This window comes from Microcebus murinus, chromosome 2 (genome assembly GCF_040939455.1).
Source record: "Microcebus murinus isolate Inina chromosome 2, M.murinus_Inina_mat1.0, whole genome shotgun sequence".
NCBI lineage: Eukaryota > Metazoa > Chordata > Mammalia > Primates > Cheirogaleidae > Microcebus > Microcebus murinus.
Genome location: NC_134105.1, coordinates 40371296 through 40387504, shown reverse-complemented (window position 1 = coordinate 40387504; position 16209 = coordinate 40371296). Strand labels below are relative to the sequence as shown.

The following is a 16209-nucleotide window of genomic DNA, read 5'->3' as shown; positions in this document are numbered from 1 at the left end:
CTGAGCAAGAGTGAGACCCTGTCTCTACTAAAAATAGAAAGAAATTAGCTAGACAACTAAAAAACAGAAAAAATTAGCCGGACATGGTGGCAAGTGCTTGTAGTCCCAGCTATCCAGGAGGCTGAGGCAAGAGGATCACTTGAGCCCAGAAGTTTGAGGTTGCTGTGAGCTAGGCTGACGCCATAGCACTCTAGCCCAGACAACAGAGTGAGACTCTGTCTCAAAAAAAAAAAAGAAAGAAAATTAGTAGAGGCCGGGCGTGGTGGCTCACACCTGTAATCTTGGCATTCTGGGAGGCTGAGGTGGGACCATCACTTGAGGTCAGGAAATTAGCCAGGCAACTAAAAATAGAAAAAAATAGCCAGGCATGGTGGTGCACACCTGTAGTCCCAGTCACTCAGGAGGCTGAGGCAGAAGGATCACTTGAGCCCAGGAGTTTGAGGTTGCTGTGAGCTAGGCTGATGCCACGACACTCTTGCCTGGGCAACAGAGCAAGACTCTGTCTCAAAAAAAAAAAAAATTAGTAGCATTATCTCTTCAAATAATGCCTATGTTCTATTTTCTTTCTCACCACTTTGTCTCCATTAATTTTAATTAAATATATATTATTCCTTACCATGCTATCCTCCATATATCTTAATTTCCTGCCAATTTTCCATCTGTTTTTTTCTTTATGGTATATTTTAAATAATTACTTCTAATCTACTCCAGTTTCACTAAATTCTCTTTTCAGTCATACACAATCTGCTATCAAATCTATCTTTGAATTTTTAATTTTATTTCTTCCATTTTTCTTTTCTATAAATTCTTTTGGGGGTTATTGGGGTTTTTTTCTTCCCCATGCCTATAATGTCCCCTTTTGCAGTTTCCTCTATAGCCTAAAGAGATTTGGAAGCTTTTATTTCTTTAAACATAGTAACTATGGTTAAATTGTGTCTAATAAATCCAGTATCTGTGGTCTTCAAAGATCACTTTTTACTGTCCTTCTTTCTTTTGGTTCTCAATTACGGTGACTTGTTTCTTTAATACTTGATTATCTTTGACTGAGTATCCTTGAAAATTTACTTGAAAGGTTTTCAAAGCCTAGAAGTCTAGAAGGTGCTTTCCTCCAAAAGAAAATTTGCCTAGGTTACTACCATTTTGAAAAAATTCAGATTCAATTCACACTTTAGGTTTCTTGGACCAACCAGCTAATGAGAATGTTGGCAGCAATCTTGTATGAGGGCTAACCTGTGGTCTACTAACTCTCACAGAAAGGCTTTTTGTGCTGTTTTATTTTTCCTTTCTCTTTTGTTCTACCCTGTTCTACTCAGCACCAAGTCAACTCTCCCTATAATCTCATAGGAGTGGGCAGTTTTACTTCAGTTTCATTCTTAACCCAAAAGAAGGGTTTATGCCTATGGACTCTCTATTTAATGTGGGCAGTAGGTATTAAACTTCTGATCATAGGAATGCCTGAGCTTAGACCAATTTCCCCTTCATTCCAGGGGGCCATCAAAATTGCAGCTCACAGTTTCCAGTTCAGCAAAAGTCTTCAATGGAAAAGCAGCTATAAATGCTCATGTTAATTCTCTGGTATTCACCTGCAATTCCTCTCTCTTGATAGTTCCTCAATGCCTTTAGGATATTTTTTTCATATTCTATCCAAATATTTTAGTTATCATCAGTGGGAAAACTGGCTCAAATAACATGGTTTGCCATTAACAGTATCAGAATTCCCATACTTTATTAACTCTCTTCAATTTGTTGGATGGATTTCATTTGTTGAATGAAATTAATTTATTGAAGGAATGAACAAATGCCTTTCAAATTAAATAGATAAGTCAATCTCAAACTCAATTATTTGAGTTTTTGACCACCAGTTTCATCATTGGTAAAATAAAGACTCTGAACTATATTATCTCTAAGATTCTTTACTTACTGTTCTAAAATACCAAGATCTATACATATATACAGTATCACCTTTCAGCTTTTGGGTTATTTCAGCTCATTTAATAAGTATGCCAAATTATGTTTTTTTTTTCTTCTTTTATTATATATAAATTTTTATACAAATTTACTGTACCTGAAATACCACATGTACCAAATTATGTTTCATGTTGCTTATTTTCTCATAGTTTTATGACAACTCCAAAATAACAATACATGAGACTCACATTCACTCCAAGGCTTCCCTTCTCCATCTTCTCAAACCCAAGAGCCAAGACACAGTCTGCTATACCTTAAAGGAAAATGTAATTATTTTGAAAATTCAAATTTCCAAACACCCAAGAAAATAGCATTAAATACTTCAATTTAAATAACTACGTAGGGGGGAGAGCATTTATTGAAACCTTAAAATCTGTACCCCCATAATATGCCAAAATAAAATAATAAAATACTGCTGATTGGATGTAGGTGAAAAATAATAATAATAATAAATAAATAAGTACATCAGTTTACATAAAAGGCAAAAACATACTATAACTCTACAAAAATTTTTTAAATGGAAAAATTACAGAGAAAATTCTCACATACTTCTAGATAAGAGGAAAAATAAAAAAGGTGCTTAATTCTTCCCTTGAGTCACATGTTAAAAATTTTTTGATTAATGTGGAAATATGTGTCAGTAAAGAACAAATACAAAAAGTTAATTCAGAATTTGAAAACATTTTAAAATTTAAATTGAACAGGATCCTGGCTGGGCGTGGTGGCTCATGCCTGTAATCCTAGCACTCTGGGAAGCTGAGGCAGGATTGCTCAAAGTCAGGAGTTCGCTCAAGGTCAGGAGTTTGAGACCAGCCTGAGCAACAGCAAGATCCCGTCTCTACTAAAAATAGAAAGAAATTATCTGGACAACTAAAAGTATATATAGAAATTAATTAGCCAAGCATGGTGGCACATGCCTGTAGTCCCAACTACTAGGGAGGCTGAGGCAGAAGGGTTGATTGAGCCCAGGAGTTTGCAGTTGCTGTGAGCTAGGCTGACACCACAGCACTCTAGCCCAGGGAACAGAACCAGACTCTGTCTCAAAAAAAAAAAAGGATCTCAATCAAATTTTCAATAGAATTGTTTTTAGAGGGAGAGGGCACCTATAAATGATGTTGAAGTTCAACGGAACAGCAAAACATGACACAATTGTCAAAGTTTTCTAAAAATAATAAAGAAAAATAGCAAGGTAACAGGAATAGGAGGCACTGGCATTATTAAACACTAAGACATTATAAAGCTCCAGTAATTGAAACACTGGGTAGGAACAGAGGGCCTAATAAAAGATCTTAGAATACATGAAAATATAAGAATTGATGTATATCCAAAAGAATTGAAAATATACAGCCACAAAAAAAACTGTACACAAATGTTTATAGCAGCTTTTTTTTTTTTTTTTGGGAGACAGAGTCTCACTCTGTTGCCCTGGCTAGAGTGCCGTGGCATCAGCCTAGCTCACAGCAACCTCAAACTCCTGGGCTCAAGCGATCCTCCTGCCTCAGCCTCCCAAGTAGCTAGGACTACAGGCATGTGCCACCATGCCTGGCCAATTTTTTCTATATATTCAGTTGGCCAATTAATTTGCTTCTATTTTTACTAGAGACGGGATCTTACTCTTGCTCAGGCTGAGTAACTCCTGGCCTTGAGTTATCCACTCAAGGCTATAGCAGCATTTTTCATAACAGCCAAAAAATGGACACAACTCATCAACTGATGGAAACAACGATATCCATCAGCTAATGAATAGATAGAAAAAATGTGGTATATCCATACAATGGAATATTATTTGACCATAAAAATGAATGAAGTACTTGCTAAAACATGAATAAACTGTGAAAACATTATACTAAGCGAAAGAGACTACAAAAAAGCATGTATTGGCTTGTCGTGGTGTCTCATGCCTATAATCTAGCACTCTGGGAGGCCAAGGCAGGAGGATCACTTGAGCTCAGGAGTTCAAGACCAGCCTGAGCAAGAGTGAGACCCCATCTCTACTAAAAATAGAAAGAAATTATCTGGACAACTAAAAATATATATAGAAAAAATTAGCCAGGCATGGTGGCACATGCCTGTAATCCTAGATGCTTGGGAGGCTGAGGCAGAAGGCTCGCATAAGCCCAGGAGTTTGAGGTTGCTGTGAGGTAGGCTGATACCATGGCACTCTAGCTCGGGCAACAGAAAGAGACTCCATCTCAAAAAAAAAAAAAAAACCCGCGTACTGTATGATTCCATTTCTGTAAATGTTCAGAATAGGAAAATCTACAAACAGAAAAAGTAGATCAATGATTGCCAGGGACTAAGGGAAGGAGAAAATGGGGAATGACTGTTAACAGGAACAGGGATTCTTTCTGTGGTAATAAAAGTCTAATAAAATTAGATAGTGGTGATAGACACACAACTCTATGAATATACTAAAAAACAGTGTACTAGAGCTACTAAAAAACTTGCATTTAAATTAAAAAAAACAAGAAAAAAAACAGTGTAACTATATACTTTAAAAGGGTGCATTTTATGGTATATGAATTATATCTCAATAAAGCTTTTATGCATATAACCCCAACTACTTGGGTGCCTGAGGCAGGAGGATCCCTTGAGCGCAAGAGTTCAAGGCTGCAGTAAGCTATAGTGGTGCCACTGCACTCCAGCCTGAGCAACAATGCAAGACCCTGTCTCTAAAAAATTAATTAATGGGCCGGGCGCGGTGGCTCACGCCTGTAATCCTAGCACTCTGGGAGGCCGAGGCGGGCGGATTGCTCAAGGTCAGGAGTTCAAAACCAGCCTGAGCGAGACCCCGTCTCTACCATAAAAATAGAAAGAAATTAATTGGCCAACTAATATATATAATATAAAATCAGCCGGGCATGGTGGCTCGTGCCTGTAGTCCCAGCTACTCGGGAGGCTGAGGCAGGAGGATTGCTTGAGCCCAGGAGTCTGAGGTTGCTGTGAGCGAGGCTGACGCCACGGCACTCACTCTAGCCTGGGCAAGAAAGCGAGACTCTGTCTCAAAAAAAAAAAAAAAAAAAAAAAATTAATTAATGAATTAATTAATATTTTAAAAATAAAGACTGTTTTTAAAGAAATACAAAATAAGGCAATTCCTCTAATGGCCGTGCGGATAAATGATTAAAAGGGGCCAATAATCCCACATTTATTTAAGTACACTAGACAAGCACTACTCACCACCCTGAATCAGCTGCCGGGCCATAAACAAAGCAGTAGAACCAGTAGAACAATTATTGTTGACATTGACAATAGGAATTCCAGTCAGTCCCAAACTGTGATAAATAGCCCTCTGCCCACAGGTAGAGTCACCTGAATAGGAAAACAAGCAATAACTTTAGCACCTACAACACGGGAATTACAGAGCTGCAATGCAACATAATACTACAAGATCTTTCTTTTCAGTATTATTATGCCTATGGTCTAGCATACGACATGTGAAGGACAATACACACACTAACATCTTACTCAGAAACATTTTTAGCATTAACAAACATTCACTTTGCAAATATAAAAGTAAATTGGACCAGCGTGGTGGGTCACGCCTGTAATTCTAGCACTCTGGGAGGCCAAGGCAGGAGGACCACTCAAGGTCAGGAATTCGAGACCAGCCTGAGCAAGAACGAGACCACGTCTCTACTAAAAATAGAAAGAAATTAGCTGGACAACTAAAAATATACAGAAAAAATAGCCCAGCATGGTGACGCATGCCTGTAGTCCAAGCTACTTGGGAGGCTGAGGCAGGAGGATTGCTTGAGCCCAGAAGTTTGAGGTTGCCGTGAGCTAAGCTGACACCATGGCGCTCTAGCCCGGGCAACAGAGCAAGACTCTGTCTGAAAAAAAAAAATTCTCAGCCGGGCATGATGCCTCACATCTATAATCCTAGCACTTTGGGAGGCCAAGGCAGGAGGATTGCTTGAGACCAGGAGTTTGAGACCAGCCAGAGCAAGAGCGAGACGCCCACTCTATAAAAAATACAAAAATTAGCTGGGCAAGGTGGCACGTGCCTGTAGTGGCTTCAGCCTAGGAGTTGGAGGTTGCAGTGAACTATGACGACATTACTGCACTCTAACTTGGGTAACAGAAGAGTGAGTGAGACCCCATCTCAAAAGAAAAAAAAGATTCTCAAAACAAAGAATATATGTGTACTTTCTTTACATAATACAGAGGTAGGGAAGTAGACAAATGAACAGATACTAGCAAACAATTCAATCTGGCTAAGGCTACACAATAAAAGAAGCAATATTTCATTACTGTCAGATATACATCTTTTTCGTTTTTGTTTTTTTGTTTTTTGTGTTTTTTTTGAGACAGGGTCTCACTCTGTGGCCTGGGCTAGAGTACAATGTCATTATCAAAGCTCACTAAAGCCTCAAACTCCTGGACTCAAGCCATCCTCTCGTGCCTCAGCTTTCCAAGAAGCTGGGACTATAGGCACACACCACAATGCTGCGATAATTTTTCTGTTTTTTGTAAAGAAGGGTTCTTGCTATGTTGGTCAGGCTGGTCTCAAACTGGACTCAAGTGATGCTCCTGCCTTGGACTCTGAAAATGCTAAACTTATAGGCATGAGCCAACTCACCCAGCCAGATATAAATCTTTAAAACTATTATACCAATTTATTAAAGGTCAAGATTTACTCTTCATATAGATTCCACAACTTCAAGAAGTTTAAAATAAGCCAGGCGCGATGGATCATGCCTGTGATCCTAGCTCTCTGGGAGGCTGAGGTGGGAGGATTGTTTGAGGCCAGGAGTTTGAGACAAACCTGGGCAACACAGCAAGACTTTGTCTATACAAAACATTTTTTTAAAAAGAAAAAAAAGTTTAGAAGATCCTGGGTGCCAGGGAATTCCAGAAAAATGTGATCCATGTTAAGTACACACATGACTTCTCCAAAGTAACATTACCACCAGGACTGACATGCTGGAGCAGTATGATAGGAATATCTGAAGGAACAAACTAACTCTCCAGGAGTCTTCAGCAAAATCAGTAAGGTTTAGGATAGCCTTGTCAATGAATACATTTGCATTCCTCTGACCCAGTAAGTTTCCCTTCCAGAATTATCTTGATATTGAGATCTCAAGAAAATAAATCATAGATACACACAAAGATTCATCTGGCCGGGCGCAGTGGCTCACGCCTATAATCCTAGCACTCTGGGAGGCCAAGGTGGGCGGATTGCTCGAGGTCAGGAGTTCAAAACCAGCCTGAGCAAGAGTGAGACCCTGTCTCTACTATAAATAGAAAGAAATTAATTGGCCAACTAATATATATAGAAAAAACTAGCCGGGCATGGTGGCAGATGCCTGTAGTCCCAGCTACTTGGGAGGCTGAGGCAGCAGGATTGCTTGAGCCCAGGAGTTTGAGGTTGCTGTGAGGTAGGCTGACGCCATGGCACTCACTGTAGCCCGGGCAACAAAGTGAGACTCTGTCTCAAAAAAAAAAAAAAAAAAGATTCATCTATATTAATACTATAGTATTTTTTATGTTATATAATATTTATAGTATTTTTATAATAATTAAAAATTAGAAATAACATAAATGCCAAAGAACAGGATATCATTACTACTACCACTAAATAAGCTATAGGAGATCCCCAAGATTAGAATACCATATAATCATTAAAAATGCTGTAGGGAGTGGAGGAAATGGAGAGATGTTAGTCAAAGGCTACAAACTTTCAGTTATAAGATGAACAAGTTCTAAGGATCTATTAATAGAACAGCATTAGTGTTAATGGATGTGCTAATTAATTTGATTGTGGTAATCCTTAAACAATGTATATATAAATCATCATCATGTTGCATACCTTGAGTATATTCACTCTTTATTTGACAATTAAATATTTTTTAAATGTCATTAACAGGTTGGGCACGGTGGCTCACACCTGTAATCCTAGCACTCTGGGAGGCTGAGGCGGGAGGATTGCTCAAGGTCAGGAGTTCGAGACCAGCCTGAGCAAGAGCGAAACTCCGTCTCTACTAAAAATAGAAAGAAATTAATTGGCCAGCTAAAAATATATAGAAAAAAAATTAACTGGGCATGGTGGCGCATGCCTGGAGTCCCAGCTACTCGGGAGGCTGAGGCAGGAGGATCACTTAAGCCCAGGAGTTTGAGATTGCTATGAGCTATGCTGATGCCACAGCACTCTAGCCCAGGGCAGCAGAGTGAGACTCTGTCTCAAAAATAAATAAATAAATGCCATGGACAGATGAGAAAATCCTAAATAGCCATTAAAAGGGAATGGATTAAACAAACTATGATTATATATACACAATGGAACACTATGCTATCATAAAAAAAAAAAACACAGAAGCTGTTTATGCTGTGATTTGGAATGGTCACCAAGAAGTACTACTGTGTTTCCCTGAAAATAAGACCTACCCATAAATTAAGCCCTAGCAGGATTTCTAAGCATTTGCACAATATAAACCCTACCCCAAAAATAAGATCTAGTGATGAGCGTGGCTACGCAGTGTATCTGCACAACCCATGCATTTCGTCACGGAGCAGTAAAGAAGACAAGCACCCCTTCTCATCTGTCCTGTGAGAGCTCTATTGCTCGACATGAGAGACTGAGGCCAATGGTTCTAAAGGAAATAGAGTCACAAGAAATTCAGGATGGAATTTGGGGTTTGGAGAGTTACAATGATGTTCCAGAAGAAGATGACTTAACTGTATTTGAATAAGTGTAGATTGTTATACTGTACTTAAAAAAAAAAAATAACACATCCCCTGAAAATAAGCCCTAAGGTGTCTTCTTGAGGAAAAATAAATATAAGACCCTGTCTTATTTTCAGGGAAACACGGTAAAAAAAAAAAAAAAAACAAGATACAAAATAATGTTTATGCTATGCTTCCATGTGTGAAACAAAAGCAAAGAGAAAGAAAAAATTATATATTCCCACACACATAATTGCATGTGCATAAATTACCTCTGGGGATATATACTAGAAATTGGGAAAACTGCCTAAGGGAAGAGAACCTTACAAGACAAGTAGACAGGAATAAGAGTGATACTTTCCACTATAAAAACTACTATGTTATACATGATTATAACCAGTATATAATCTTTTGTATTTTTAATCATGTAAATATTTAATCTATTCTAAAAAAAGTAGTAAACAAGCTGGGCGAGGTGGCTCACGCCTGTAATCCTAGCACTCTGGGAGGCCGAGACCAGTCTGAGCAAGAGTGAGACCCTGTCTCTACTATAAATAGAAAGAAATTAATTGGCCAACTAATATACATAGAAAAAATTAGCCGGGCATGGTGGCCCATGCCTGTAATCCCAGCTACTCAGGAGGCTGAGGCAGTAGGATTGCTTGAGCCCAGGAGTTTGAGGTTGCTATGAGCTAGGCTGATGCCACAGGACTCACTACTCTAGCCTGGGCAACAAAGCAAGACTCTGTCTCAAAAAAAAAAAAAAAAAAAAGTAGTAAACATAATGGAAAAATGTTAATGATGGTATAAAAGAAGCCTTAATGACATAGGAAATGTTTGATGTAGTAGAACAAGAAAAGGAGATTACAAAAAATTATGTATACTAAGACCCTATTTTCTTTAAGAGAAAATCACACATGCATGTATAATCACATGCATGCTGACTGAAAGATATATGCCAAAAAATATCAATGGAAATAATCTCTGAATAATGGAATTAGAGGTGATTTGTTTCTTCTTGTGCTTTTCTGTTGTTCACTTTTTTTCCAATTAGCATGTTATTTCTCTAATAAGAAAAAATGCTTAATGAAACAGTTTTATTAGATATAAAAAAGCCAATAAATAGAAATTTTAAGACAACCCAAAGCAAAAATTTATCTTCTGAAGACTTATTATCCTTAGCTGGTAGAAGCATGGGTAATTCCCTTTTTTTTTTTTAATGAAAAATGTTTGTTTTTTGGTTTTTTTTGTTTTTTTTTTTTTAATTTTTTTTTTTTTTTATATATTTTTAGTTGGCCAATTAATTTCTTTCTATTTTTTTTTTTTGGTAGAGATGGGGTCTCACTCAGGCTGGTTTCGAACTCCTGACCTTGAGCAATCCGCCCGTCTCGGCCTCCCAAAGTGCTAGGATTACAGGCATGAGCCACCACGCCCGGCCTGAAAAATGTTTTTTAATTTATCTTCTGCTTTGGCAATACAATAATGCCAAAAAAGAAATTACACTGGGCTGACACACAGGGAAATCTATGAATGGCAATAAGACTTTGAATTCTGAGGGATTTTTTTTCTCCAACACAAATGCAGTTGAATTAATTCTTAGTTTTGAGGTTTAAAAAATTCACAAATGCCTCTGCATTGTCTATGTAGCTGCTCCATGATTTAGATGAATGATTTTTGGAATACACAGTTTATGACATACCATAAACGTAGCCAACACATGCCTGCTCCACTGCTGAATAAGGGATCTGTGCATCAGCTAAAGCCTTCTGGCCTATAAAAACAAAAAGTTTTATCAGAAAGTGCTTTTAGTATTTGCTTTTGGTGAGTAAAAATTAAGTTTAGAGTTTTCTCAAAGTAAACATACCTTTATATAGTCTACATTCAATTCAAATGACAAATCCTTCATCAAACCATCTTAGATCTCTCCTTTCAGAGGTAATCATTTCTTCCTTTAAGCTACTGCATCACTTTTCCATGTCTCCTTTTTGGTAATTAACACTTTCTGTCAAAACTGTACACCTAACTATGAATATATTAAATCCTAAGAGTCTTAAAGCTCCTTAATGGTAAGGTCCTCGTTTTATTCATCTCTGTGGCTCTGTCACGTATCTAGAGGTCAAAATGAGAATGTCATATCCAGGAGCAGGTAACATTAATGTACTCATCTAAACAATGCCAAGATCAATAGCCAGGTATGTTGGTGCATGCCTGTAGTCCCAGCTACTCGAGAGTCTGAGCAAGAGGATTGCTTGAGCCCAGGAGTTTGAAGTTGCAGTGAACTATGATTGTGTGATTGCACCACTGTACTCCTGGCAACAGAGCAAGATCCCGTCTCTTGCAGAAAAAAAAAAAAAAAATAACAAACCCAAAGTCAAGAGATGAGTCTGTCTATAGAACAAGAAATAAAGCTTTAAGGATGCCATCCAAAGTTGCAGAAACGTCCAGTGGAAGAACTAAGAAAAACCAGGTAAGTAAACTAGTCAGTGAGTTTGGAGAAAAATCATGAGCTAAATCCCCGAGCTAAATCCTCATCTACCACAACAAGGAGCAAATAGATATCTAAAACTGATAAGTCAAAAACTTAAATAAGCATGGTGGGCCAGGAGCGGCGGCTCATGCCTGTAATTCCTAGCACTATAGAAGGCTGAGGTAGGAGGATCACTTGAGGTCAGGGGTTTGAGACAAGCCTGAGCAAGAGTAAGACCTGTCTCTACAAAAAATAGAAAAATTAACCAGGTGTGGTGGTGCACACCTGTAGTCTCAGCTATTTCAGAGGGTGATGCAGGAAGATTGATTGAGCCCAGGAGCTAGAGGTTGCAGTGAGCTATGATCATGCCATTGCACTCCAGCCTGAATGATAGAGTGAGATCTTATCTCTAAAATAAATAATTAATAAAATAATCATGGTGGAATAAGCATTTAGATAATCACCAGAAGAACTAAAGCAAAAAAACAGTTAAGGCCGGGCGTGGTGGCTCACGCCTGTAATCCTAGCACTCTGGGAGGCCGAGGCAGGCGGATTGCTTGAGGTCAGGAGTTCAAAACCACCCTGAACAAGAGCGAGACCTCGTCTCTACTATAAATAGAAATAAAATTAATTGGCCAGCTAATATATATAGAAAAAAATTAGCCAGGCATGGTGGCGCATGCCTGTAGTCCCAGCTACTTGGGAGGCTGAGGCAGGAGGATTGCTTGAGCCCAGGAGTTTGAGGTTGCTGTGAGCTAGGCTGACGCCACGGCACTCACTCTAGCCTGGGCAACAAAGCGAGACTCCGTCTCAAAAAAAAAAAAAGAAAAGAAAAACAAAAAAACAGTTAAAAGAGGTTATCCCTGGGGAACGGGCCTGAGAATTATAAGCCATTTTGTATTCTTTTTTTTTTTCTTAACCATATGAATATATTTGAAATTTTTTTAACTTAAGAAAATATATAATTGATTATACAATTGGTTTGGTCAGACAAGTTATCTTTTCCTGCTTAATATACAGCAAAAAATAATGTTTTACTTATAATAATGCTGGTGAGACTATGTTAATAGCATTCTCATATGTTGCCTATTTGGTAAAAACTCTAAAAGCATGTTTTTCCTCTCCTCTTATACCATGACAATCAACAACACAGAAGACTTTCATGACCAAATGTGGGAGATTTTCCTCCACACACCAAGCAGTGGATAATAGCTAGGTGTCCTCTAATTCAATTCTGACACTATCTACCTGGAGACAGCATCAACTTCCACAAGGTGAGGGCTCAATCCCACAAGACTGCCATCCCTCAGACACCATGCACAAAGGCGGGCCTCCAGAACTTCTGACAGGCTGGCTTCAGATTGAAGTTCCTATGACCCCTTCATTGGATTCGATTAATTTGTTGGGGCAGCTCACAGAACTCAGGGAAACACATTTACTGGTTTATTATAAAGGATATTACAAAGGATACAGATGAAGAGATGTAAGGTATGGGGGAGGGGCCATGGAACTTACATGCCCTGCCTGAGTGCATTGTCCTCCAGGAAACTCCATGGTTCAGAAGCTCCCTGAACCCTGTCCTTTGGGTCTTTTATGGAGACTTCATAAGTTATCCATGTTTAAAGCATGGACAATCATGTCAAAATGTGACTGGACAAAGAGGGTATGATTTAAACCTTTTAGATCAAGCAAGGCTTGTCTGTTCAGATTCTTCTTGGTCTCTGTGCAGCATTCCTTCGTCCAGGGTATGGAGTAGGACCCTCTCTGGAATGAGGGTCTTTTGACCCACAATGAGATTAGAGCCCTACCTTGGGCAGGTGAAAGAAGGTCAGAGAAAGATTCTGTTTCCTCAGGACTGATCCTGAGGTCTAAAGTTCCCCAACATTATAACAGGGACTATGGAAATTATAAGCCAGGAACCCAGATGAAGACCAACATATATGTCCTAACACTACACTGCCAATGAGACTCTAAGACTGTAAACAGTCTGAAAAATAATTTAGTAAGAGTCTTACAAATGTTCACTATCCGAATGATTCAACTTCTAGGTTCTATACTAAAAAAATAACTAGAGATGAGAGTATTTATTTAGCAAGATGTTCACTACAATTCTTCTAAATTATCAAAAGTTGGGAACCTAAATGTCCAACAAAAATAATGGCATAAATATATGATATTATACAAAAAGTAAACTCTTTTCCAAACAATTTTAAGTAATAAGGGGAAGGCCGGATGCGGTGGCTCATGCCTGTAATCCTAGCACTCTGGGAGGCCAAGGCAGGAGGATTGCTTGAGGTCAGGAGTTTAAGACCAGCCAAAGCAAGAGTGGAACCCCATCTCTACTAAATATAGAAAAATTAGCCTGGCATGGTGGTGAACACTGTAGTCCCAGCTACTTGGGAGGCTGAGGCAGTAGGATCACTTGAGCCCGGGGATTTGAGGTTGCTATGGGCTAAGCTGACACCATGGCACTCTAGCCAGGCAACAGAGTATGACTCCGTCTCAAACAAACAAAAAGCAACAAGGGGAAGGCTCATGATAAAACAAATTTTAGAAATCAGAATACAAATTGGTTGTAGTGGCATGTGCCTATAGTCCCAGCTACTCAGGAGGCTGAGGCAGGAGAATCACTTGAGCCCAAGAGTTCAAGGTTATAATGCAATATGACCACACCTGTGAATAGTCACTGCACTCCAGCCTGAGCAACATAGCAAGACCCTGTCTCTAAAAAAAAATTAGGATACAAATAGATACGATAGGATACATATATCCTATACATAGATAGGATACATATTCTACTTATAGAATATGATCCCATATAGCCATAGGAAAAAGTACCAACATAGAATATCACTAAAATGTTGACAATGACTAGGTCTGGGTCACAAAATTTTCTTTTTGTTATAATTCTTCGTTCCAACAAAACATATGCACTGCTCCTATAATCAGTGGGAAAGAGTGACTTACAAAAAGATATAATTTTTAGCCAATACTCTGTCTCTCCTTTAAATGACAACAGCATGTTCTACCTTTCACAGTCCACTCACTTTCTATCTGAATTTTCCTTATTTTCCCTTCTAGATAGTAAGAACCTTGAGATTAGTACACCATACCATTCTGAATCCTTCCCAGTGTCCAGGATATACTCATTATTTATTGAACATTTTCTGCTAACATCAGATTTTCTGCATAAACTGTCAGATTAAAATAATTATTAAATAAAAATGTTAAAAGGGTAAGAAAACAAAGGAAGCATAGAAATTACCTATCTGAAATAGTTGCAAAGAGTTCCATGGTGTTGCTATATCATTCAAATGAGTGTCATCTGCATTTAGGTGTAAAGGGATCCCCAACCTTTCTCTGAAGGAAAGGAAGATGGAGGAATGTATAAAGAGTAGAAGTCCCTAAATAATAGAAGTGACAAGATGAAATTCTGCTTGTTGTGCTTCCCTCTATTCTATGCATTTAGGAAATAACAGGAAAGAAAATGGTAGCAGAACCCCCTCATATAACAAGTCTGCAGAAGTAGAGAGTAAGACTTGTGGATCTACTCTTCCAAAAAACCAATCCTCTGCCTCACCGCCACTGGACTCAATAAATGAGTCCAGAGAGAACAGAGTGCAAAATCATTTTCAGAATCTCAGGGGATTTTACCCTCAAGATGTACTTGAATAAATGTTCGACTAAATGTGACTGATGTAGCCTTAAGGTACTTTAGGTGAAATACATTAGTGAAGTCATCCTTTTATACTTCTCATTTCCTTACATAATTAGAACCAAGGAGTATTTTTAAGAGAAAATGTAAGTTTTAAAAGTTTTAAGTTTGGCCAGGCATGGCAGCTCACATCTGTAATCCCAGCACTTTTGGAGGCTGAGATGGGAGGCTCTCAGGAGGTCAGGAGTTCAAGACCAGCCTGGACAATATAGCAAGACCCCTATCTCTACAAAAAATTTAAAAATTAGGCCGGGCGTGGTGGCTCACGCCTGTAATCCTAACACTCTGGGAGGCCGAGGCAGGCGGATTGCTCGAGGTCGAGAGTTCGAAACCAGCCTGAGCGAGACCCCGTCTCTACTAAAAATAGAAAGAAATTAATTGACCAACTAAAAATATATATGCAAAAAATTAGCCGGGCATGGTAGTACATGCCTGTAGTCCCAGCTACTTGGCAGGCTGAGACAGGAGGATGGCTTGAGCCCACAAGTTTGAGGTTGCTGTGAGCTAGGCTGACGCCACGGTACTCACTCTAGCCAGGGCAACTAAAGTGAGACTCTGTCTCCAAAAAAAAAAAAAAAAAAATTAGCCAGGCATGGTGGCACATGCCTGTAGTCCTAGCTACTGAGGAGGCTGAGGCAGGAGGATGGCCTGAGCCCAGGAGTTTGAGGTTGTAATAAGCTATGATTATGCTGCTGCACTTCAGCCTGAGCAACAGAGCAAGATCCTGTCTCTAAAAAAAAATAAAGAAATAAAGTTCATGTATTAAAAGGTGTTTATTTTCCTAATGTTGCTTGCAAAATCAAAATAAGCTGAGTAAATTAAACTGGATATCTTGTTACTAGTTAATCCCCATAGTTCGTTTCAAACTTCATAACTTCACCTCAATATTACCATTTTATAATCAAAATATACACACACTAAAGAAACCTCCCCAAATTTTTAATGAAATAAAAGAAATGGGACAAAAAATATTTAGAAAACCAAAGCATCTCCCACTTCAGAGAAAGGGAGTTGCTGTTTGGACACATCAGTCAAGAGCAGCATGTTTATCACCACAGAAGATAAACATTAAATGTGAATCTTTGGGTCATAATTTTAAAAAACATTAAATGAATAGTGTCTACCCTAAGAACCAATAGCAATTAATCAAATTTCTTGAACCTTCCTCAAGGGGGGAAGAGATGCTCTGATTCCTCATATAATGATATTTAAATATTGAGTTGAATAATAAGGGTTGAAGCAAAATCTGGCTAGGTGCAGTGGCTCACATCTGTAATCCTAGCACTTTGGGAGACTGAGGAGGGAGGATCGCTAGAGGTCAGGATTTCAAGACCAGCCTGAGCAAGAGCAAGACCCTGTCTCTACCAAAAATAAAAAAATTAGCAGGGCATGG

General features: G+C 38.7%; 1 protein-coding gene across 3 annotated transcripts in view; it reads right to left on the bottom strand.

The window, feature by feature from the left end:
* Positions 1 to 16209, bottom strand: part of SCP2 (sterol carrier protein 2) — a 133142-nt gene that overhangs the window by 86750 nt on the left and 30183 nt on the right. For all 3 annotated transcript variants that reach the window (XM_075998446.1, XM_075998452.1, XM_012776277.3), the window contains exons 3-5: positions 10334 to 10405; positions 5149 to 5280; positions 2157 to 2221 (exon numbers count right to left, since the gene is read on the bottom strand). In XM_075998446.1, coding sequence (XP_075854561.1) covers positions 2157 to 2221; positions 5149 to 5280; positions 10334 to 10405 — 269 coding nt within the window. The remainder of the gene's footprint in view (positions 1 to 2156; positions 2222 to 5148; positions 5281 to 10333; positions 10406 to 16209) is intronic.